Source organism: Canis lupus, chromosome 2 (assembly GCF_048164855.1).
Source record: "Canis lupus baileyi chromosome 2, mCanLup2.hap1, whole genome shotgun sequence".
In the NCBI taxonomy this organism is placed as follows: Eukaryota; Metazoa; Chordata; class Mammalia; order Carnivora; family Canidae; genus Canis; species Canis lupus.
This window is the reverse complement of record NC_132839.1, coordinates 15,627,862-15,653,114: the sequence shown is the minus strand read 5'-3', so window position 1 is coordinate 15,653,114 and position 25,253 is coordinate 15,627,862. Positions and strand designations below refer to the sequence as shown.

At 37.0% G+C, this 25,253-nt stretch overlaps 1 protein-coding gene across 18 annotated transcripts in view; it reads right to left on the bottom strand.

Annotated features, from left to right (window-relative positions):
- MCTP1 (multiple C2 and transmembrane domain containing 1) overlaps positions 1-25,253 on the bottom strand; it is a 527,670-nt gene that overhangs the window by 228,989 nt on the left and 273,428 nt on the right. For all 18 annotated transcript variants that reach the window (XM_072791100.1, XM_072791166.1, XM_072791128.1 and 15 more), the window contains 3 exons: positions 14,590-14,732; positions 5,410-5,489; positions 1,954-2,065 (listed from right to left, as the gene is read on the bottom strand). In XM_072791100.1, coding sequence (XP_072647201.1) covers positions 1,954-2,065; positions 5,410-5,489; positions 14,590-14,732 — 335 coding nt within the window. The remainder of the gene's footprint in view (positions 1-1,953; positions 2,066-5,409; positions 5,490-14,589; positions 14,733-25,253) is intronic.

Genomic DNA, 25,253 nt, shown 5'->3' with positions numbered 1-25,253 from the left:
TATTTCTCTTTCTCAAGACTTCCCCTTGCTCTTTGGAGAATGACAACAAACCTTAACATGGCCAACAGTCCCTACACAGTCTGGGTATCTCCTTTCCACTGCCACCATGTATCACGATCTCCCACATTCTTCTTTATTCCCAGCTTGTTTAAACTCCAGGACTTTTTTCAATTCCTGGAGTGTGCCAGATTCCTTTGGCCATGGGGCTTTTGCACATGCTCTTTCCTCTGCTTGAAATACCTTCTCTCCTCCTGTTTTTTTTTTTGTCTTATTAACTCCTATTCACAAGTCACACCTCAAGTCCCTTTTGGCTTCCTTCGAGAATTCCTGTCCCCCTAAGTGGAACAAATTCTACTGCACTTGTATTTGCTTTTAACGGCAACATGCACCTCTCTTTCACAGCACTCAAAACAGTCGTCATTTTAAATTTCCTTCAGTAATTACTCGATTCCTGAGTTCTCCACTGAATAGAAGTTATAGTATTCTAAGGGTCTTACATAGAAGCTGGCTTACAGTAGGCTTCACTCAATACTAGGATTATTTGGATAAAGCAATAAGCAAACACATAATTTATTCCTATGTATGGATTAGCCAGCTAGGATATACTCCTTGGCTTATACGGGGTGATGTATTGTACTGTACTGTATACTTGTACTGTATGTATTCGGAATTGGTGACTTCTAAAATGATGGGCTTCTATTTCTAAATATTCTCTGTAAAAAAAATTTCCTCACTTACCCTTCCTTTTGTACACATGGGCCTATGCATATACACACTTACATGTTTTTTTGTTTGTTTGTTTGTTTGTTTTTATGGTGCTAAGTAAGTTCTCCCAGTAGGTATTTGGTAGTACTTGTTAGAAAAGATAAATTTATTCCTCACTGAATTAAGTATGGACACTTGTATTGTACTTAGCAAATACAACACAGGAATATCTGTGCTTGTTGCTTAATTTTTAAAAAGGACAGAGAAAAATATTTGTTGAAAGGTTGACTTTTTCAATGAGTTTAAAACAGTTCCAAATTTGAAGTTGGGATTCACTATTTTAATCTACAATCTAGGGAAAAATGTCAATAATACCTTTCCAGCAGACAACATGTACCAACTTTAATCATGCATTATTCTAAGACAGCAATACACATATTGCTGAAATCGGGTATTGGGGCTTGCCTAAAAAATTATGTTTACTCCTAAAATGTGTTATAATCAAAACTAGTGAGAGTAGCTCCTAGTACATGAAAGCACCCTGAATCTAATAAATAATCTCTGGTCAATTGTGGCAGAAAAGTGCGCTGGCAAGCATACCGATGCAGGTCAAACCTGATATTTTTTAATGTCACTTCAACATGCTGGAGTAATTGGCTCCTCTGTATCCCTTGTCAGTTTCTCACAGCAGCATGGTGTGCAAGGAAGCACAGACAGCCAGTGCTGGAAAATGGGTAACACCGATATGGAAGCCCATCAAGAAGATGAAAAGTACTCACTTATCATTCAGCAAACAAATACCAGAAAGCAGGAACTCTATTATAATTTCACCTCATTTTCTTTGTTATGGTACACCTGACAATACCGTCAAAATAGTAGAGTCTGGATACCTCAATGTGGAATTCCAAATATTCCATTCAATAGCAAATGTATTCCCTGAATGAATACTACCATTTGCCTAAAACATAACATGTCTGAAAGTGGGAAATGAAATTATAATAAAAGATGCAAATGTGTCCCTTATTTACAACAAGAGGTTCTGATCGGGAGTATAGAACAGGAAATTTGAATTGAAAAGATATAAAACGCAGGGACTAGTGATACCCAGGATACTTACAGAAACAAAGAACAGGCCAGATTTTCATATGCTGCTTCTCTTTATTATCACCTCTGGGTTCAAAGAAGGCTCAAGACATTCCACCAAGTGAGAGCAAGAAAGCACTCCTAGTAGGCTGTGGGGGAACTTACCACATCCCTGTGTTCTCCTTCTTTAGGGGTAAGGATGACGGAGAGCAAAATGATTCCAAGGTAATGGTCAGGATAATGGGGATCTTTCAGTGTTAGGGTCACATCTGTGGGCCTGTGATATAAAATATTAAGATTGTCAACAGTTGTTAAATGGATAAGCTAAACATATATTTTATGCTGACAATTTATCATTTTTAAGAAAAAAAAAACAATTTTGTCTTCTTTTACTTTCCTGGTACAATTTCTGTTGTTATTGAAATATCATCAATGTACTAGGTTATCCGATCAATTATGGACCAACTGGGTGTACTCGGATTCACTACATATGTCTCAACCCTTCCTAGGGAACCAGGAGACCAAGAAACTATAACAGTATTGGGAAATCTACAAGTCCTTTCTTTATGATCTCAAAACACACAGAGAGCAAAGCCAGCTATTTTCTACAAATTTGAAACTAACAAGTAAATGAGGGTCATTTACAGACCACTACATGATTTAGAGTAAACAGATGAGTGGGAAAAGAGGAAAAGATAAAATATAATTTGCCGAACATATATCATAGACATAATTTTTTTTAAAATATGTTACTATTTTTACAGATTCCAAGGTTTAAAGTAATGCTTCTATATGTTTTGGCTGTGTAAACCTATGCCTAACCATTTTTTAGGTCCAGAAACACAAGGAAATCAATACTTAAAAGAGTTGGTGAATACTTAGAAATCTTTAGAATTAAGTTTGAGGAAGAGACTATGAGTTACTTAGTATTACCCAAACACGCTTGTACAAATAATACAAAACACACATTCAACTGACAATGCGTGGGTAATATCTTATTCCCATATTTCAACTAAACAAATATTTCAACATCAACAAATGCATGTTAAGTTTTGTAGTATATATGCATGTACGATATACACAGATATATTTTTATATATAATTTGATTTGGTTCATTTTATTGAACAAACAGGGGTTCATGGCATCCATAAACTTAAGGGACTGGGCAATATACAATACCAAATTTGAATCTCTAAATGTTGGCAAATTAGGGATGTTCCCTTACTTGTTCAGGCATTTATTCTTTTCATTCAGAAAACATGTATTAAACACATGAAATACCACGTACTGTGCTAAGTTCCGGGTAAAAAACAGACATCAATTTCAAAGACAGTATCATTATCTTCCAGGAGCTTAACAATTAGTAAATGATATAGTAGGAATCTAGTATTGGGGAGAGACCTTGGTGGGGAAAGCTTGTTCAAGTAGGAATTTTCAATCCTGTCTGCATGTCAGAATCCATTGGGGAGCTTTAAAAAAAGTGCATATTCCCCAATTCTACCCATATGACCTTGGTTCTATAGATCAAGGGTGGGGTGTGGAAATTTATGTTGTTTGTAAAGCTCGTGAGTGATTTTCCCATACAATCAGGATTAAGAACCACAGATACTTTTTATTACTAAGATATTATAATGCTAGAAGACTCTTTCACATGATACTTAATTTACCAAGTCAAGGAATAATGTTTTTTTTTTCAAGGAATAATGTTATGAAAAAATGAACAGTTTTCCGACCTCAGAGGTTTTAACTAAAACATGGAAAATTAGATGGATTACACACATGTTGTAATAGTTGTGATACAAATTGCTTCACTATCAATTTAGTTACATTAATCATGGTGGTTTGGCAGTAACAATTTGTTCCTTTTATTTTAAGAAATTCATGTTAAGCTTTATAAAATATATGTATATACTATACATACACACATGTTTTTACGTGGGGTTACAGTTTGATTTGGTTCATTTTCCTGTAATGATTTCATATAAAATTAAAAGAAAAAACTTCATTATATTTTTATAATGATTACATGATATTTAAGAACATTTGCAATTGCTTTATGACAATTATCTATTATTTTCTTTCAAAGTAAAACCTTAGTGAATTATATAGTAGCGTAAGTATTTATATGGCTACTACTGTTATCCATTTATCTGCAACCAGAGACTATTGATTTATACACAGAATGTAATGGTTTCTACTAGCATGTGATTTTAAGAGTAATAATTTGATGTTTATGTGGTTTCGAGAGGAGAAAATAGTTAAATACATAAAATAAGTAACGTGGCAAAATAAATACCAAATGTTTGTATATAATCTTTTTATTTTCTTAATCATATAATATTTTTCCCGTTTAAAGTTATTTTTCATCAATGATTTATCTTTAATAGAGAACAAGAGAAATTTATGCTCTGTGATTAAATCCAGCAATTTGCATATCATTTAGCAGAGGTCTACAGAGAAAATAACTGTGGCCTTTTAAAAAGAACACCACAATCCATTGTACTTGGAGCTCAGTTTTCATGATAATGGACTACATAAAACACCATCTAGGACACGTCCTTTCCTGTGGTGAGGTAGGGGAGCCAGCAATCACCTACACTCTAGCATTAGGTCAGCCCATGCCAAGCTCTAGGTTGAAATGGAGACCAATCTTTTGTCCTGTCTATCACAAAAATGACTATTGGAAGACCAACAAGGAGTCATTGTGCTCAAATGTAGCTGACTATAATACATAAGGGGGTTCTACTATTTCTATTTCATTTGCATTTAAAATGGAAAGTAGAAAAAAAAATAAAATAGAAAGTAGTGATCTGGCCCATTACTCTGCTTTCTTACTTCCCACTATTATATGCATTAGTATATAATCAATTAAAGCATCTTAGAACCATCAAAGATCTCACAGTCCTTTGCAACCTATCCCAGCATTGCCTAGCCCTCTTAAAAAATATTTTTCCCCTCTGTAGTATTAATTAATTCTTAGCTCCCAGTTGAAATGCATTTAAAAAAATATAAGCCCATAATTAGGTACCAGGAATGACTAATAGTAGTAGTAATTATATAACTTTACAGTCAAGCAATGATAAACTAATATGAGAAAATACAACTAATCTTCCTCCATGTTGGAGGCACTCCTTGATAACCTAGCATTACCAGTGGATTTCAAAATTAGATTGTACTTGGGCTCAGGTGATGAGAGAGTAGCTGTTTTTGAATCACAGTACACATTTTATTTCCTATACAGTGGCCTGATTCTTAAATTTATAATTTTGATTAACATGGATAATTCACTTTATGTCCCACACCAACCATACCAGCCAAGTGAAAAGTGAGGAATGTGTCTTTTATCTCTAGACTCCTGGTGCTTAGCACAGTGCTGGGAGACAAAGCCGGTGTCCAAGAATTTTTCTGCTGAATAGTTGTTGTTGAATGAGATAGTCAAGGAAGATGCTATTACTTCCACTGGGGAGATAGAAGGATGTACTTGAAAAAGGCTGGGTAGCATGAAGGTTCACAATAATAAATGAGAGAACAGTAACTAGAACCCAGATCTGCTGACACTTTGTTACACAGGCCCAGCTTCATGACAAGATGTAAGAAAATCATAATGGTTCAAAAGTCACCTGTTTAACTCCAATTGTGTGAGATCCAGAAAGGCCGAGCCCATAAAGTCATCCTGTAGTCCAAAATCATAGTCAAATACCTAAAAAGCCAAAGATCCAAGGCATTATTAGAAATAATTCTAGTATTAGCTTTCAATGAAGATATCTTGATTATAAAATATTGGTTGTCTATGTCACCAAAAACAATGAAATTTCTTCATATTTTTAAAAGTTACTTCTTTTGAAATGTTAGGGTCTCACAAAACATGCAAAGGAAATGATCTTTAATTTTTTACTTAAAATTGCTCTTTTATATCAAATAGAACTTTCAGGAAGATGAATAACAAAATCAAATAAAGTAAGAGTAAATATTCAAAAATCTGAGGAACATAAGCTTAGAGTACTTGCCCCATAATATTAGCATTACTAGAAGGAAAAGTAAGTTGGTATGAAATTCAACAAATATGTCTTCCATAGTGGGTTACTGGTGATGAGAATATGATTCTAATCTTTTTGCATTTTTCAGGTCATTGAAGATAAGTTCTTTGATATTATGGGAAAACACTGCTTTAAATATACAAATAAGTAAAAATTAAGGTGTTGTTATTAAAGCATTTTGTAAAACCTTATTAGGTTATAAGTAAAATTAAGTTTTTATTATCACAAGCAAGACTAGGAAATAATATTAATTTAACTACCAGCAACAAACAGAAAGGAAAAGAGAGAATATATGTCTTCCTTCTGTCAAAATTATTTATCCAGTATCTTCTCCATGCCTTTCATGGGTCTTATTCATACTATGATGAATAAAAAAACAATCACCCTGATCTCTTGGAACCTGCATTTAGTTGCTGAGAGGGTCCATAAGAACCCAAACAAATATATACAATTCAGTGGTGAGCGCTGTGGGCACAAAGTCTAAAGGGAGTGTGCTGGGAGCTGCTGTTTTAGTTAGGGAGTCCAGGAAGTCCTCTTGGAAGAAGTATGCACATAGAGATCAGAATAACAAGGATTAAGCCAATTTGGGAAGCTCACTCCCACGCAGAAGAAACAGCAAATGATTAGCATATGCAAGGGACACCCAGAAGTCAGTGTGGTGCAAGCAGACTGAGAAAGATGGAAGTGGAAGAAGGCTGGAGACACACCTGGAGCTAGATCAGTTAGGGTCACGGCCAAAAAACTCGAGGTGAATGGGAGTTGGCTAACTTCCAATCATTTACTAATTTTCCTACTTATTCATCCCCTCTACTAATATTAACTATACACCAGACTATATACTAGGTGTTGTGTAAGCAGTGGTGGGCAAAGCTGACACTATCAATGCCTACAGTTTAGTGAGGGAGACAGATATTAAACAAGGAAGTGCACAGGTGATATGTAATTACAAATGTTGATAAGCTGTAAAGAACAGAATATGAAAAGAATAAAAATAACAATAGAGATCCAGGAAAACTTTTTTTTTTTTTTATTGGAGTTCAATTTGCCAACATAGAGCATAACACCCAGTGCTCATCTCATCAAGTGCCCCCCTCAGTGCCTGTCACCCAGTCACCCCCAACCCCCGCCCACCTCCCTTTTCACCACCCCTTGTTCATTTCTGCGAAAACTTTTAAGTCATAAGAATGAAGATGCTACTACATAAAGTTTGGAGTTCTGCTTCCTGACCTTTTCAACTAGGAAATCTTTGTACTGCACTCTGCAGTAAATGAGCCTGAGCAAGCAAGCCAGCTCTTGAGTGGATGAACCAGGCCATCGAACTCTCCAGGACATGAGAATCCATTAGGCCGAGAGAATCCATAGTCTAGCACTCCTGTGCCCACGTAAGCACACCTGTACTCAATGGTTGGAAAGCATGAAGAAGAGGAAACAGTATGTACAGCAGCCTGAATTACTGGTTTTTCCCTGGAATAAGTATACTTTGATTTAAACAAACTTCTTATCTAAAAAAATTGATACTTAAAGAAAAAGATAAATACTTTGCTTTACCAAAGTTTTTTTTTTTTTTTTTTTTTTTTACCAAAGTATTCTTAAAATTTGAAGAGCCACAAGGGGATTTATTTTAGTGATAAGTTCCCCTCATACCTTCTAAATTATTCAGTTTACAATCATTTGATTTACCTACAACCTTTCAGGAGTACATTTGTTATAGAAAGCACAGAGCTCCTGCAATAGTCTCCTTGATCAATCACACTTCTGGGTTCTAGTCACCTGTTCAGGGGTGTATCAGAGGAGTACACTGCAACATCTCAGGCAGAGGACATGTCAGTATTTGTAAGTGGCTGCGGTGGGGCAATTTACAACATAAAATTTACACTAACAATTAAACAAATATCTCTTACACAACCTCTTCTCACTGTATCACCCTAAGGCTTAAAATCTTGGGATTCTAGTGATAATCATTGAGGACATGTGGGGTACATAGAGAGATGTGAAGTGGAGAGCTGTGAATCTAGTGAAATGTCAAGAAGAGACCACCCAACTGGGTGATGAAGTATTCGAACTCTCTTTATTCTCCTGGTAAAAGTCTTTCCTATGGTCCTAATGCTAGGTGCTTATTTTAGTTCTCTCCTATTACCTAGAAAGGGCATAAACGTGGGAAAGCATGGAACCACCAGAATCCATTCATTAATGAGATTATTAGCTATGCTACTTGGTTCCAAGCTCAATAAACTACTTTCTAGAAGGAGCACTGCTGCAGAGGGGCAGTTTTAGAGATACAGAGCATAGAGAAAAGATAAAACAGGGTAAGGTACTCTCACTGCAGTAAGAAAAAGCACAGATAACACTGATTAATGTTTATTCAGTATTTACTATCCGTTGGGCACTGTTATCTGTTAAACACATTGAGGAGACTTTTAAATTCATGTCTCACACGACTCCGAGAACAGGATGTTGTGGTGTCCATTTTTCAGATGAGGAATCCAATGCTTAAAATGTTTGTTACTTGCCCTCCAAAACTCAGGGCTTGGAAGAGGTCAGATTCAGATTCTATTGTGCAGGATGCTCTGTTCAGAACAGAACGTATTTCAGTTTAACAAAGACAGCTTGGGCACCCACCGGGAGTGAAGTCCTGCAAAATGATCATGAACCATTTAGATGGGATCCTTGCTTTCACAGAGCCTTCCTGGGAGAAGTGGAAACCTCAGGTAACATTAGATAAAACTTGCTCCAGCTCTGTAAAATCTTTCTTCATTCTCATGTGAGTTTAGAACAACAAATGTTTTATTCTAATCAACGAATTTATTTAACATCTTGATTCAATTGTCTCTCAAGAAAAATTGCATCAGGGAGTACCAGCTAAAATGCTTTTGGATATAAGTAACAGAAAACTCAACTCCCAGGAATGGGAATTTGTTAGCTCAAATGACTGAAATGCCTATAGGTGGCTATGACTTCAGGGGAGTTTTCAATTGCCTATTCAAAAGATTCATATATCTATTCATTCAGTTACTTGAGAAATATGTGGTGAGCAACTACCATGTGCCAAATATTATTCTGGAAATAATAATTTCTGGAAATATGGTAGTGAACAGGACAAAGTCTCTGATTTCTTGGGGGTTACACATGGGTGAAGTGGATACAGACAATAAACAGATGCGTGTTAGGTAGTAATAAGTACCATGGAGAAAAATATCTCAGGGTATGGGAGTGACAGGAACTGATATTTATCTATATAAGATGTTTAGGAGAGCAATCAGAGAGAGTGGCATTTGAATAAAGAGGCTTAATGGGAATAGGATATGAAAAGGGATTCAGATCACATAATGTGACCCAAGATAAAAGATTCTACTCAAATATGTCCATGACTCGTTTTCAGTCCCAGGCAGCTTCATACAAAAATAATCAAACTCTAAATTATAGGATTGACATTGTAAGACAAAGAAAACCTAACTGTGGCCACTGCAATTGGTCATATTTAGTAGAAAAAAAGAAGTCATGTTGCATAATTGCTGGGTAGACATAGGAAACCCTGAGTCTCTCCAAGTCTCACTCACCTATAAAATGGGGATGAGGATAATTATTTGTCAGGTATTATGAGGATTACATGAGATAAAGTAGGCCTGGCACCTAACACGGTGCTCAAGAAATGATAGTTATTATGATAAGGATGTGACCACAGATTCCATCTCCAAGACTCAATAACTTCATCTGTTCTTTGCCTATAAAGCAAAAGCAAGTATGGTCACATTTTTTTTATCTCCTTGTTTTGTTTTTATTGATTTTTGTTGTTGTCTAAAATAGTTGAGGTTCTTAATTCATGCAATTAGGAAATATCACTGAACCATACAAGACATAATGTCTAAGATAATATAAATATCTAACTTTGGAATAATTTGTGGGTTTAGGGCTAGAAACATTTTCAATCCAATTACTCAGCTGTTTGCATTTAAAAGTCTTGGAAAGTGGCTCCCTACTCAGGCAGTGCATCAGAATAACTTACTGTGTTTTGAAAATACAGATTGGATTCAAACTCAGAGGTCCTGACTCAAAGCCTTTAGGGAACAGACATTTGAACATCTAGATCCTTAAGACAAGACAAAACAAAACATAAACACAAAGCAAAACCCCCCAAAAAAGCCTTTACGGATAATTCTGATGTATAGCCAGGGTTGATGATCATTGGTATATGACACTCTTTCAGGGTCTTTAAAACCTACTGAGAAATAATTCTGCATAACACAGCAATATGGTTTTGAACCATGTTTAAGGACTTTTTTTTTTTTGAGAGAGAGAGGGAGAGAGAGAGAGAGAGAGAGAGCATGTGTGAGCACAGGGGTAGCGGGAGAGGGAGAGAGAAAATCTTCGAGCAGACTCCTCATTGAGCAAGGAGCCACGCAAGGCTTGTTCTCACCACCCGGAGATCTTGGCCTGAATTGAAATCAAGAGTTGGATGCTTAACCAACTAAGCCATCCAGGTACTCCAAGGACTTTTCGATTTCAAATCTTAAGATTGGATAGATATGAGTTCCTTAAGTAATTGTCAGTTTGGGTAAAATAACAGTCTTAGAAGTTATAATCTGACTCCAAACAGAATCACCTTCCTAATTATCAAAACTTCCTACTATTTAGAAAAACATTCCATCTAATACCCAGATTTCTAGCCTACAAGATTAGGCCAAACAAGTAGTAATTGACACGCACATTTCCCCTTTCTATTACTTCTCTCTCTTCTACTGTAACTCTGGGTGTTCAGTGTTTACCTTGGATAATAGTGTTAGTGAAATGAAAATCGAGAATTTAATTAAATTCAACTGAAATGGATGCTGAATTACCCTATGCTCTAAGATGTGTGCAGGAACATCTTGTGGCAGCTTCGGTAGCTCTTGTCTCAGTTAATAGCATTGCATTTAAGGGCACTTGGGTGGCTCAGTTGGTTGAGTGTCTGCCTTCAGCTCGGGTCATGGTCCCAGGGTCCTCTCCTAGGACCGAGCCCCACTTTGAGCTCCTGCTCAGCGGGGAGCCTGCTTCTCCCTGTCCTCTGCCTGCCACTCTCCTTGCTTGTACACGCTTGCACTCTCTCTCTGTCAAATAAATAAATAAAAATTTCTAAAAACTCACTGTATTTAAATCTCCAGCCTCCAATACTACCTTATAAATATATTTCAAGTCCATTCCTATAGACTTGCTTTCACCTGCCCTTACTGCAAAGGCTTTTGGAGCTGAAGGAATATTCTCATTACAATTAAAATCTATTTGAATTCCAACCAATTGAAAAGTATGTTATTATTTATTTTGCATCTAGGTTTTTAAGATGATAGTTCCAAGATTTTTTTCAAAAAAAAAAAATCGTTTTGCAAGAATTGGTATAAGCACTGCAACTTTCATGCAATTTTATAACCTTGGCTCAGAACTGAATTTTGTTTCCCTTGGTAATCCTTACATTGATAGAAATCAGATTACAAGGTATTCATGGACTTCTTTTTCCTTTAACTGTAGATGGGAGGGTTGTAGACAATATTTTCTAACCACCTAGTACATGGATGCCTTTTCATATCACCTGTCACTACAGAATCAGTTAGTCCTAAGAGATCTTTCAGCCAAGATTAATCTCCCAGCACGGGGGACATGGGCATCGTATCAAAATCAAGTCAGTCAATCACACAAGGCAGTATAGAGACAATGAAACTAATGCAATGTTCATGAAATTCTAGTAACTTAAAATATTTCCACCAGTGTATTTTGTTTAGGCTTCTCTGTGTGCAAGGCTAGGCAAAAAGAAGATAACATAAAAGAATGGAAAAAATGAAGCAAAAAAAAAGAGATTTTTCTCAAAAGAAGTCCTATGTATTTCTCAGAAAATGCAAATCAAATGAAAAATATGAAAGCATATTTAAAAGCATAAAGTAGTACATAAAATATTGCCATTTTATGTGTTTACACGTAGTATTTGAGAGGCCAGTGTGATTCCTGTCTAATTATTTTTCTTATGCAGAAATGTATACAAGTGACAAATATTTTACAATCCACTATGTATTTTTTTCTGTATGATAGAAGATAAGTTGTGGCTATATGATGTCATATTTTGAAAACTCAAGGTGGTAAACAAACAAAAAATGAAAAACAACCTTTGGGGTCTCTCTCCTAGCTCCTTAGCCTCTAGTGCGGCATTAGCCCAGGCCTTTGGCCTGCATGCAGGATCACGGTCTCCATGACAGTAAAAGTAGATGTGCGTACATATTCTTGCTCTCTCAAACCACAATAAACATTTTCGCCACCATTTTTTTCTGTTTTGTTTGTTTTTGAGCCTGCTGTGATATTCCTTTTCAAATATGCATTTTGATATGTAAGGGTCTACACAGATGAATACTCATTCTGAAGCACAAGAGAATAGCAAAAGGACCTAACCAACATCTAATGTAATTTTGGGAAATTCATTTTATAACCCTTTTATCTATCTATTTGTTTATTTATTTTTTTTCAAAGGTTTATTTATTTATTCATTAGAGATGGCAGTTAGAGAGAGAGGCAGAGACACAGGCAGAGGGAAAAGAAGGCTCCTCACAGGGAGCCCAATGCGGGACTCGATCTTGGATCCCAGGATCACGACCTGAGCTGATGGCAGGTGCCCAAATGCTGAGCCATCCAGGCGTCCCTTTGTAACACTTTTAAAGACTGGAGGGCAGCCCGGGGCGGGGGTGGGGGGGTGGGGGTGGGGCTGGGCTCAGCGTTTTAGCGCTGCCTTCTGTCCGGGGCCTGATCCTGGAGACCCATGATTGAGTCTCACGTTGGGGTCCCTGCGTGGAGCCTGCTTCTCCCTCTGCCTGTGTCTCTGCTCCTCGCCCCCTCTCTCTGTAAATGAATAAAATCTTAAAAAAATTAAATAAAAAGAAAGACTGGAGAGCCACATGGTTCTGTTGTAGAGTAGTATTCCATTAAAATAACAGATCCACAGTAAAAGTAATTACAAAGAAATTCTTTTCCTTCCATGATTTTTCTCTTATAGGACCTCAAACAAGATCCAAATGGTCCAGTGCGATCCTTACTAACACCTGCTTTCCTCTCCTGTCCATTGTCCTCATGACTGCCGTTGCTCTATCTCAAATCGCCCTAGAAATAAAATTTATTTTACGTCCCACTTTTTAAAAATTCTTTTTTCATCTTCTATCTCAGTTCTTTATTATAAAGGTATTTCCTCTTTTCTCATGCAGATATTACTTTCTCTCTGCAAGTGGTGAGCAGGGAAGAAAATCGTCTCTGACCCCAAAGATCTTCCGTTTGGTGGGAGGAGGTTTGGCTATGAATATCCCCACATAAAAAAAAAAAAAAAAGAATATTCCCACATTAATAATTCTTCAGCCATCACAAATTACATATTAAAAGATAGTTCATGGGAAAAAAAATAGTTCATGGGGACGCCGGGTGGCTCAGTGGTTGAGCATCTGCCTTTGGCTCAGGTCGTGATCCTGGGGTCCTGGAGGAGTCCCACATCGGGCTCCCTGCATGGAGCCTGCTTCTCTCTCTGCCTATGTCTCTGCTTCTCTCTCTCTCTCTCTCATAAATAAATAAATAAAATCTTAAAAAAAAAGATAGTTCATGAATTCAATCTAATTGATTTTCTTTTTTTTCTAATTGATTTTCTTTAGCCAATGTCCACTTGAGACTATTTCTTATGCAAATACGGATCTATTCACAATGACTACTAGAAACTTATCAACTATGTACTTAGGAAATTCTCTTTTCATCAATCTTACAAACTGTTCTGCTTTGATTTATTTTAACACTAGTCAAGTGCAGTAGCGAGAAAGAAAGAGTAGAATAACGAGTTTGATCTGTAACTGACTGTGAACAATCCACTGAGATAACTCCCTATCTATGGACCAGCCAGTTCTGCTATGATTTGAATAAAATCTTGATTATTGGTTTTTCTTTCTGTGGAAAAGAGAAACAACTGGAGGCAATATAAATGAAAAGGTGATGGGAGGGAGGATACCTAGAGGCTGCTTAATGAGTCCTTATACGAGATTTTTGGTTCATGTACCAGTTGTGACAATACAGGGAAAAGGAGAGGACATGTGGCTATTATGGTAAAAATAGAAAAAGGTTTGGTAACTAAATGGATAGTCAGAACATAGGAGCCACAAACAGTAAATACAGAGATATGAATTAAATACAGAAAAAAGTATCTAGAGATATGGATTAAAGGGAAGTTAGATAGGAAAATAAAGAATTGGGGTTTCGATGATCTTAAGTTCTTTTTTTTTTAAACTACATCAAGTGAGAAGACTTTTTTTTTCCATTTTTGGTAATATAATAGAGACAGGAAATCCACCCTTCCCCTTTTATCTTTACCCTTTTCATCTTCCAAGAAAAATGTATATTTTTTGCAGCCACTAACAGTAGAGCCCCTGATACAATTCTTGAACAGAAAGGCTGGGTTCTGTGTAACCTTTCTTTCTTGCTGGATTTCATGGAGACTTGTTTTATATATTCCCAGAATGCACTAAATCAGTTAACTGCACCAAACAGAAGACGGACTTCATAATCCTCCTAAATGTCTGACAATAGAACTGTCCTGAAGAAAAATGCTCCGGAGCTTCCCCTCCCCTCGGTCTCCTATCCGTCACACCATCAACAGATTAGAGTTGTGCATAGTAGAATTGATCTCTGGTGAAAAATCTCATCAGACAGGGAGACATGATAGAAAACCATTAAACAGGGAGTTTTATGTCATTGCATTAGGGGAAAACATAACTGGCTCACCTTTATATACAAGGGTTCCCTAAGATGTTCAACAAGAATGCAAGCTTTCTCCTCCCACACAGGATTGAGGTTCTTGTGTATTATTTTACTTCTAAAAACTTCTTTTCCTCCAATTTTAAACTTCACGTATGGATCACTTGTCCCTGTTAAAGAGATATAGATTGATTCATGTTAATCACACCATTCGCTGGGAAGCAAGAAAATAGCTCATTGAAACATTAGGAAGTATTTAAAGGAATCAAAGTTAAATAAACCTTATCACAGGGGAAAATAAAAATTAAATATTTTTTCCTAAATTTTTCCTTAACCTTCAAAGTGACAGTAAATAATAATTATTATATAAAGTTATATATTTTTTATTATATATAATAAGATAATAGTTTTATCTTCTCATATTAGTATTATACTCCTGTCCTGGTATTTAAAAACCTCTATTGCATGCTGCATATGTAAATTTAATTCATATTATAAATGATAGAAACTAATCTGACATTTCTCTTGGTGTCATCTGGTCAACTATAAAAAAGATGATCCATGATTCTCAACTTGCTTAACTTGTTTTAGACTTACATATGCTGTACTTTTAGACTATGTGTGATGGGCCTAAGGAAAGAGGAGTCTTAAATTCAGTTTTAATTTCATCTGTGGTCCCATATTCTCAGAAGTTGCAATTTTAGAACTTGAGGAAAGGATATGGAGGTCTCAGAGGAAGGCATGGGGGGAAGGGGACAACTGTTTACTAAGTAATCTGCAAACTTCATGTTATCCCTTCATACCTCCCAAGGTCCCTATGATCATAAAGAAACTTAGAGCTCTCAAGTAAGTTGCTCATGGATACACAGCTAGCAGGAGATGCAGTTAAAACTCTAACCAACCTTGTTGGACTCTAACACCTGTGCTTTTTCTTCTACACCTGTGAGGGGAAGGGCTTTGACTTATTTCCATATATATCGTGCCATTTCTCATTGTGAGCGATGAATGAGGCAAATTGATCTAATGAGTCTATGCTATTATTAAGGATTCCTAGAGACGGTGGATCAGAGACATTCCCAAGTAAATCATCCCAGTGTGACAATCTTCATCCCCAGGAAACAATTTTTTATACGAGGCCAGAATCTTATAAGATTTTGTTGGGGTGCATGAGTGGCTCAGTCAGTAAAGCATCTGCCTTTGGCTGAGGTCATGGTCCCAGGGTCCTAAGATGGAGCCCCATATTGGGCTTCTGGCTCAGTGGGGAGCCTGCTTGTCCTCTAGGCCCTGCTCGTACTCTCTCTCTCTCTCTGTAAAATTAAAAATAAAATCTTAAAAAAAGATTTTGTTTAATTCTTTCTATAAATTGAATAACTTCAGTTTAGACTGTAGTTCATAACTACGGTCTCTATGATTAAAGAAGAATGTGAGTGGGGGTCTGTAAACTGGAAAGCACGATATAAATGTTAGAAATTACAATCATGATGCTGATATCCTGAAGCTTGCTATCTGTATCACAACTCAACTCCACTCACTGCAGTGACACATAAATATCAATACTAAATATAAGGACTGCCTTATAGGGTTTGGTTTTTCTTATTTAATCATTTGGGGGCTTTCTTAAAACCCTCCACACTTCTGAAATAAATATAATACCTTGCTTTTTGTATGTCTAGACCTGGGTATAGTAAAATAATGATCCAAATTTTTTATTGTGAAACTCCCATTTTGACCGTTTGCTTCTATCATAATGATACAAACTTTAAAAATATTTATAAATATAAATACAGACTATTATATGGTTGCCCATTATAATGCATTCTTTTGGGGAGTCGATGCAACCCAACTGTTTAAAATTGCTATTTTTAACACAGTGGTTCCCAACTATGGGCTGAGGACCCTGGGAACTTGGGAGTTTTACAGTACATACTGGGAAGTTATTAAAATCCACATACCCATTTGAAATTTCTCAGTCGTGCCCTAGATCAAGTTATTGTCTTTGATTTTGAAATTCATCTATGTAACTATTACCACCTGCTAAAATAGAATAAGCTCCGTAATATCAGAGTCATTTGGAACACTTCTGTTTTTTTTCAAAATCTCCAGCACTTAGTATAGAATCAGAAATATTGTTGGTCCTCAATAAACATGTGGTGAATAACTGAATGAATTAATGTCATGGTTGGTAGACTTCTGTTCCTGGTGACTTTTGCAACCTCCATTTGGATATCTACTAGATCTTCCAAAGTCCAAAATGTCCAAAACTTAAGTCTTGATCCTCTCTCCCGCTATGCCTGCTCCTCCCTCAGGCTTTGTCAGGTCAGTCATCATCTGACAGCTGCTCACACAAGACACCTGGAAATTGTTCTCAGTACCTCCTTCTTCTCCATGCTTTGCATCTAGGACACCACCAAGTCCAATAAATTCCAAAATACACCCTCTCTCTATCTTCTCTGCCTCCAATCTAGTTAAGTTACCAGGATTTCTTTGTTGTACCACTATAATAATAGCCTCCCAGTTGGGCTCTCCACATCTTCCGTGACCCCCTCCAAGCAGGCAGATTGACCTTTGAAAAATGCAAATTTAACCTTCCCCCTTCTTGGCTTAAAACATCTCAACAGCTTTCAACTACATTTACAATAAAATCCAAAATCTGTAACATGGTCTATAGGACTCTCCATTTCTCAACTCCATTTTTTGGCCCCTTAGTGTGTTCCAGCTATCTTGTTACAGGAAGTTATTTCCTGCTTCCAATCGTTGCATATTCTAGCTGGCTTCTCTGCTTGAAAAGTCCCTCCCACCCATTCTCATCCACGTTCGCCTGGCTGACATCTTATTATCCTCCTGGTCTTAGTTTAAATATAATTTGCTCAGGGATGCCTTTCTCAACCTCTCAATTTAAATGAGGTCTCATTATTATTTTCTCTTGGCATTTGCTCTTTGCTTAGTAGCACTGATCATTATGCTTCTTATAGGTTAATTTGTATGTCCACTTGTTTATTGTGTAAATTTTCCCACTGGCTGTGACCTCTATTAAGGCCAAGACCCTTCCCCAACAGGTGGCACAGTGTCTGGAGTGGAGGAGGCACTCAGTAAGTATTTGTTAAATAGATGAGTAAATGAATGACTACAGAGTTTACAGTGTACAGAGTACTAGTAAATGCATCCTTTCAGATGTTAAAAGCATACATGATCAACCTGCATTGAAGATGAGAAAAAAATCTCAGATTCAGTGTAATTTGCCCCAAATCACAGGACAGGTAAGCCAGGAAGTAACAGGACAAAGGGAAACTCAGACTTTCAGACTCCAGACACAATGTTCCTTCTACTTAGCTGTTAGTAAACTCGAACATCCATATTTTCCTGCTTTTACTCTAAAATACCATCAGAGAATCACTGTAAAGATGTTGAATAATCAGTAGATACTATAAATAATATTAATAATGACAAGTAGCCTCCTCTGGTCTATAGAACGCTCACATTCATTATTTGTTTAACCTCCCTGTGTCTCTGGGAGTCTACTACTGTCTCCATTTTACAGGTGAGAAAACCAGGAAGGTTAAGTGCCTTATTCCAAGTCAGATGAGAATTCCCATCTGGAGACCAGTCTGGTTAGTACTTTTTTTGGCATATCATCACAAAATACTCATTTAAGGATGTAACAATGCTCTATTTCTTTTGTTTCAAAAGAAAAACTCTTACAAGAAAAGTGATTTCAAGAAACTTGGTCTTGTGTTTCTAAATCGTATCTTGCTCAGGAATGCCTGGTGGTTTAGTTAGTTAAGCGTCTGACTTTGACTCAGATCATGATCCCAGGGTCCTGGGATCGAGCCCCGCATCAGGCTCCCTGCTCAGATGGATGTTTGTTCCTCCCTCTGCCTTTCCCTCCCAGCCCAGCTTGTGCACATGCTCTCTCACTCTCTCTCTCTTAAAAAAATAAAATCTTAAAAAAAGTGTCTCATTCCATTTATTTTATTTTTTAATTTTCAATAATAAATTTATTTTTTATTGGTGTTCAATTTGCCAACATACAGAATAACACCCAGTGCTCATCCCATCAAGTGCCCCCCTCAGTGCCCGTCACCCAGTCAACACCCCCCCGCCCTCCTCCCCTTCCGCCACCCCTAGTTCGTTTCCCAGAGTTAGGAGTCTTTATGTTCTGTCTCCCTTTCTGATATTTCCCACTTATTTTTTCTCCTTTCCCCTTTATTCCCTTTCACTATTATTTATATTCCCCAAATGAATGAGACCATATAATGTTTGTCCTTCTCCGATTGACTCATTTCACTCATTCCATTTAGTTTAATTATTCTGTTAAAGGACAAAAACTTCTAGTAATTCAGCATAGAAGCCCATACACACAAAAGTAAATCCTCTTGAGAAGCAATCTGTTTCTTGCTCCTTCCCAGAAACATTTTCTTCACCTGATGTATAAGCGAACTGTTAAAATCCCCTCAGAATTAGACAGTTCCTAGATTCCTGGTGGGTGCCCCTAAGGGCTCAATAGTAGAACTTAAATCACAAAAGGAAATCTAGATCGCTCAAGCTAACATGTGCTGAACATTTACTATATCGGATATTACATAACACCTAACAAGCAGGAGAGATGACTTCTGGTACTATCTTGAGGTTACAGCTGAAGAATCTACAGCATGCAACAGGTGGCTAAATTTTCCAAGGTCACACAGTGAGGATGCTGGGGCTTGAACTAATTGCTACACTAGGCCACCTCCAAACACAACATTTTTCATGTATAGTGTCATATCTATGATGTCACTTGAGGCAGTAAATTTCCAATGGCCTGAGTATGTTAACAATCCAGCTAGGAAGAGTTAGTCTAGAGGTTAAGTTAGGGGTTAGGCACAAATATCACAAGGGTTGGTATAGGAGAGTGAAGCCGTTTTTAGGGATACTGGAAATATGTTAGGATGGTGAAATATTTCATAAACATGTGGCTTTGACCAGGGTGACCTGGACTGGAGAGAGTAAATATGTTAGCAAATTTCACTGTTGAAAGTACATAAAATGCACACTCATGATGAACCAGTCATCTGACTTTCTCTTTTTTTTTTTTTTTTTTTGACTCTACAGGGTGAGATTTGTTGCATTTCTCACTTTCTAACCATCACTTAAAGGCCTCTGATGCTACAATTAAAATTTAATATTTTTTTAAGAGTCAAGTTTCTTTAAGGAATTTCTTTTTTTTTATTTTTTATTTTTAAATATTTTATTTATTCATTTATGAGAGACACAGAGAGAGAGAGGCAGAGACACAGGCAGAGGGAGAAGAAGGCTCCATGCAGGGAGCCTGATGTGGGACTCAATTCCAAGTCTCCAGGATCATGCCCTAGACTGAAGGTGGTGCTAAACCACTGAGCCACTGGGGCGGCCCTCTTTAAGGAATTTCTTTTGTTTTCGAGTTCTTAATTTAGAGGACCTTTGTGACTTAGATAGAGTCCTTAATAGTTGAAGATCTTTACCTTGTGATACCAACACAGGGGACTAGAGATATTATTTTGTTAATTTAGGTTCAGTAAAAGATTTGTATCTAACACTCTTTCAAAAATATTAAATAATAAAATTTTAAAAATGTATTGACCATACCTGTAACAGCGCATATATATATATCATTTTACATGAATGGAATACAATATTATTGACTCAAACACACTTTGTACTCAATAACTGGTACATTAATTAACTTCTGAAAAGCCTGGATTTTCATATCAGTTGATTTAAACATACATTACCATAAATAACAGAATATTATCCAATTGGATAAATATATCAACACTAATTTACCTAGAATTATGACTTAATTAAACAGGTCACTTACATTTTACAAGCACAATTAAGGCTGTAATGAGTACCCTTGAGTCTACACCCATCTTTGAAGACTTCCTATTACACCTTCCTGGTAAATTTCTGAAAATAAAATTGTTAGTCGAAAAGTGCTACTTTCCATCTGATACATATTTTCCACTCTCTCCTAGAAAAATGATAACACACTCCAGTCTATTTTGACTTCATTTGATCAGTTTTAATTGTTTCAACATCTCAGAAAAGGAGATTATTTTTCCAAGGCTACCCATTTACACAGTCAATGGGTACGATCTTTAATCCAATTTCACTGAATTTTCCAAGTTTGTTCTCATATCTAACACTCTTATCTTCTATGTCTGAAAGTGTTTTTCTAACTTTATTTTAGCAAGTAATGACTTATTGTTCAATGATATGTATTACATGCTTTTTAAAATGGAATTCTGTGGCTGAGAACAGTATGGTACTGGCACAAAAACAGATACATAGATCAATGGAACAGAATAGAGAACCAAGAAATGGACCCTCAACTCTATGGCCAACTAATCTTTGACAAAGAAGGAAAGAATATCCACTGGAAAAAAGACATTCTCTTCAACAAATGGTGTTGGGAAAATTGGACAGCCACATGAAGATAAATGAAATTGGACCACTTTCTTACACCGTACACAAAAATAAACTCAGAATGGATGAAAGACCTAAATGTGATTAGGAATCCATCAAATCCTAGAGAAGAACACAGATAGCAATTTCTGTGACCTCAGCCACAGCAATTTCTTGTTAGACACATCTCCAAAGGCAAGAGAAACAAAAGCAAAAATGCACTACTAGGACTTCATCAAGCTAAAAAGCTTTTGAACAGCAAAGGGAACAATCAACCAAGCTAAAAGGCAACCTATGGAATGGGAGCAGATATTTGCAAATGTCTTATTAGAAAAAGGACTAGTATCCCAAGTCTATAAAGAACCTATCAAACACAACACCAAAAAACCCAAAAAATCTAGTCAAGAAATGGGCAGAAGACATGAACAGACATATCTCCAAAGAAGACATACAAATGGCTAACAGGCACAGGAAAAAATGTTCAATATTACTCCACATCAGGGAAATACAAATCAAAACCACAATGAGACTCCATGCGAGATCGAGTCCTGCATCCGGCTCCCTGCATGGAGCCTGCTTCTCCCTCTGCCTGTGTCTCTGCCTCTCTCTCTCTCTCTCTCTCTCTCTCTCTGTGTCATGAATAAATAAATAAAATCTTAAAAATCTAAAAAAAAAAAAAACCTCACACCTGCCAGAATGGCTAAAATGAACAACTCAGGAAGCAACGGATGTTGGTGAGGTTGTGGGCAAAAGGGAACCCTCTTACACTGGGTGAGGTAAATGTAAACCGGTGAAGCCATTCTGGAAAATGGTAGGTTCCTCAAAAAGTTAAAAATAGAGCTACCCTGTGACCCAGCAATTGCACTAGTATTTAATCAAAGAACACAAATATAGTGATTCAAAGGGGCACACACCCCCCAATGTTTATAGCAGTGATGTCCACAATAGCCAAATTATGGAAAGAGCCTAGATGTCCATCCACAGGTGAATGGGTGAAGTGGATGTAGTACACACACACACACACACACACACACACACCAGAATATTTCTCAACTATCAAAAAAGGATGAAATTTGACATTTGCAATGATGTGAATGGAGCTCATGAAGAGAAACAAATCAAAAAAATACAAATACTATACGATTACATTCATTTGTGGAGTTTAAGAAACGAAACAGATGAACATGGGGGAAGGGAAGGAAAAATAAAATAAGATGAAAATAGGGAAGCAAATCATAAGAGATGCTGAACTCTAGGAACAAACTGAGGGTTGTTGGAGGGGAGATGGGTGGGAGGAAGGGGTAACTGGCTGATGGGCATTAAAGAGGGCATTGGATATAATGAACACTGGATGTTATATGCAACTGAGGAGTCACTGAATTTTACCCCTTAAACTAATAGTACACTGTATGTTAAATAAGTTGAGTTTAAATAAAGAATTTTTTAAAAAGGAATCCTGTGGCCAAGCACATATAGAAAAAGCTGGTTTAGAACAAAATTAGATTCATTCTCTATCACCTTTAAATAAGCGAATGTGCACTATGACTCTCCAAGAAGGGGTATGACATGCAGCATTTTCCAGGCTTCTTTGAGCATGGGGCTTATTTTTCTTGAGTGCATTTTTCTATCCTTTTCTTTTTTCTTAGAGAGAGAGTGCCTGCATGTGTGCACATGCCCATGAGGGAACCTGGCAGAGAAGGGCAGAGGGAAAGAGAATTTTCAAGTAGACTCATGGACTCCAAGGTGGGCTAGATCTCAGGATCCAGAGACCATGACCTGAGCCGCAATCAAGAGTGAGATGCTTAACTGACTGAGCCACCGAGGCACCCCTCTTGAGTGCATTTTTTTAAAAGATTTTATGTATTTATTTATGAGACACACACACACACACACACACACACAGAGGGGAAAGCAGGCTCCATGCGGGGAGCCCGACGCGGGACTCGATCCCAGGTCTCCAGGATCACACCCTGGGCAGAAGGCAGGGCTAAACCGCTGGGCCACCCAGGCTGCCCTGAGTGCATCTTTCAGACTCAGCCTCCCTCATCTCTCTTTGGGAAATGCTACCTTATTATATTTCATAGATAAGGGATTTTCTCACATGTCTTGGAATTTCTTTTATTGTAATATTTTAAGTAAACTAAAATAATTTTATTATAGTAATACCCCCAAGACCCTAACATGTGGTAAATATTTAGAAATACATATATATCTATACATATATATAAACTTAGTTTATTGGTTCAAAAAAAAAAACCACCTCAATTCGTTTAGTGTTGCTTTGCTGCAATATTACATTCAGCCACAAGATGGCACTAACACTTATCAAATTGTTCTGAGGCCTGTGGTTGACTCAAAATTAAGGCCTTTCTACTGCGCACTTTGTGGTTTTCAAGCATTTTCCAGCAACTTGTGCTTTGCTATTATTAGCTGAGCCATGACTCTCATTAAAACACTTTCTATGGAGCTAATGAAAGGAAAACAGGGCAAATAAGTATGGGAGAAGAAACTAGGTGTGTTAGCCCTAAAATAAAACTCAGGTTTTAGTGTTACTAAAGTCATATTCAAAAGCAACCTTCCTGACACATGCCTTTTATTAGACAGCATTAAATTCAGAATTTATTTTTCAACATTAATCCTTTTATTTTATAATTGTAAATTCAATGCTTTAAAAATTCTAGAGTATTCCAGACCTAGGGATTATTATTTCCAAACCTTAGGATCAAAAGGTTTCAAAAGGAAGAATTAGATGGTATGTAAAAATGTTTTCTCACATGATAAAGGAATACTTTTCCCCAGTGCTATTTTCTTTCTTTTTTCTTTCTTAATTTCCTTCTTTCTTTCTTTCTTTCTTTCTTTCTTTTTCTTCCTTCCTTCCTTCCTTCCTTCCTTCCTTCCTTCCTTCCTTCCTTCCTTCCTTCCTCTCTCTCTCTCCCTCCCTCTTCTTTCTTCTTTCTTTCTTTCTTTCTTTCTTTCTTTCTTTCTTTCTTTCTTTCTTTCTTTCTTTCTTTCTTTCTTTCTTTTTCTTTCTTCCTTCCTTCCTTCCTTCCTTCCTTCCTTCCTTCCTTCCTTTCTCCTTCCTTCCTTCCTTCCTTCCTTCCTTCCTTCCTTCCTTCCTTCCTTCCTTCCTTCCTTCCTTCCTTCCTTCCTTCCTTCTCTTTCTGTATGGAGTCAGGTACCTGATGAGCACTTCACCATTTTCTGTGATTGTTTAACCTTTTAATGTAATTTAAGTCTAACAGAAAATTTTGAAGGGGTCTACTTTTATGCCAAATAAACACAACATATGCAAGATGGCAGCCTCTCTTCCCTTAAAATAGTATTAAAGATATTTCAATGGAAATACTGATTTTCCTCTTCAGAATAAATGAGCCTCCTGGTTAATGAGTTTAAATCAATTTTACCCCAAACCTAGTACCTAAAGAAACAGAAACAGCTGCTCCTGTTCTGGAGACCTATAGTCATTCAATAATGCTAACCCCTAATCACAACTGATGCCAAATGGAAACTCTCTTACTGGAAGTCGGGAAAGAGAAGGAGGAGGGGGAAAAAGAGAAAGACCAGTGAAAGAAGACGATAGAGCAAGGTAAATATAAATATTGAGTGTGGATTGTTAAAAGCAATTCAAATTTCAGCTGGACTTTCCTGAAGGTACTGGTTTTTCCACAAATACTTAAAGTTAGCTATCTGCTGCCAAATACAACAAAGAAAGTATGTTTGTATAATAATGTCCTTCACACTTGAAAGACACCTGTAAAAGCAATGTTCAAAGCATAATCAGAGCAATAGGTTATGGCTTTATATATATTTATTTTTTACTAATGATTTAAAAATCTTCAAAATAGAGATGTTATTTATATATCAAACTTATTTCCAGGGCACCTGGCTGGCTCAGTGGTTGAGCATCTGCCTTTGGCTCAGGTCATGATCCCAAGTTCCTGGGATGGAGTCCCACAGTGGGGGTCCCCCCAGGGAGCCTGCTTCTCCCTCTGCCACGTCTCTGCCTCTCTCTCTGTGAGGTCCCAGATCACTGTGTGGAGGGGAGCCATCTGCCAACCAGAAGCACGTGTCCTGGACTATTTGGGCAAGGAATAAGCTTCTATTACATTTGAGCCACTAAATATTTGAAGGGCATGCTTATAACAGCAGTTCAGCCTATCTTAACCAATACAGATTCCTGCATCTCGTGAATTCCAATGATTACAATTCCACTTAACAACCACAGTGTAGCCTGTCCCACTAATGCTCCTAAGCCCTCCAATTCTAATTCC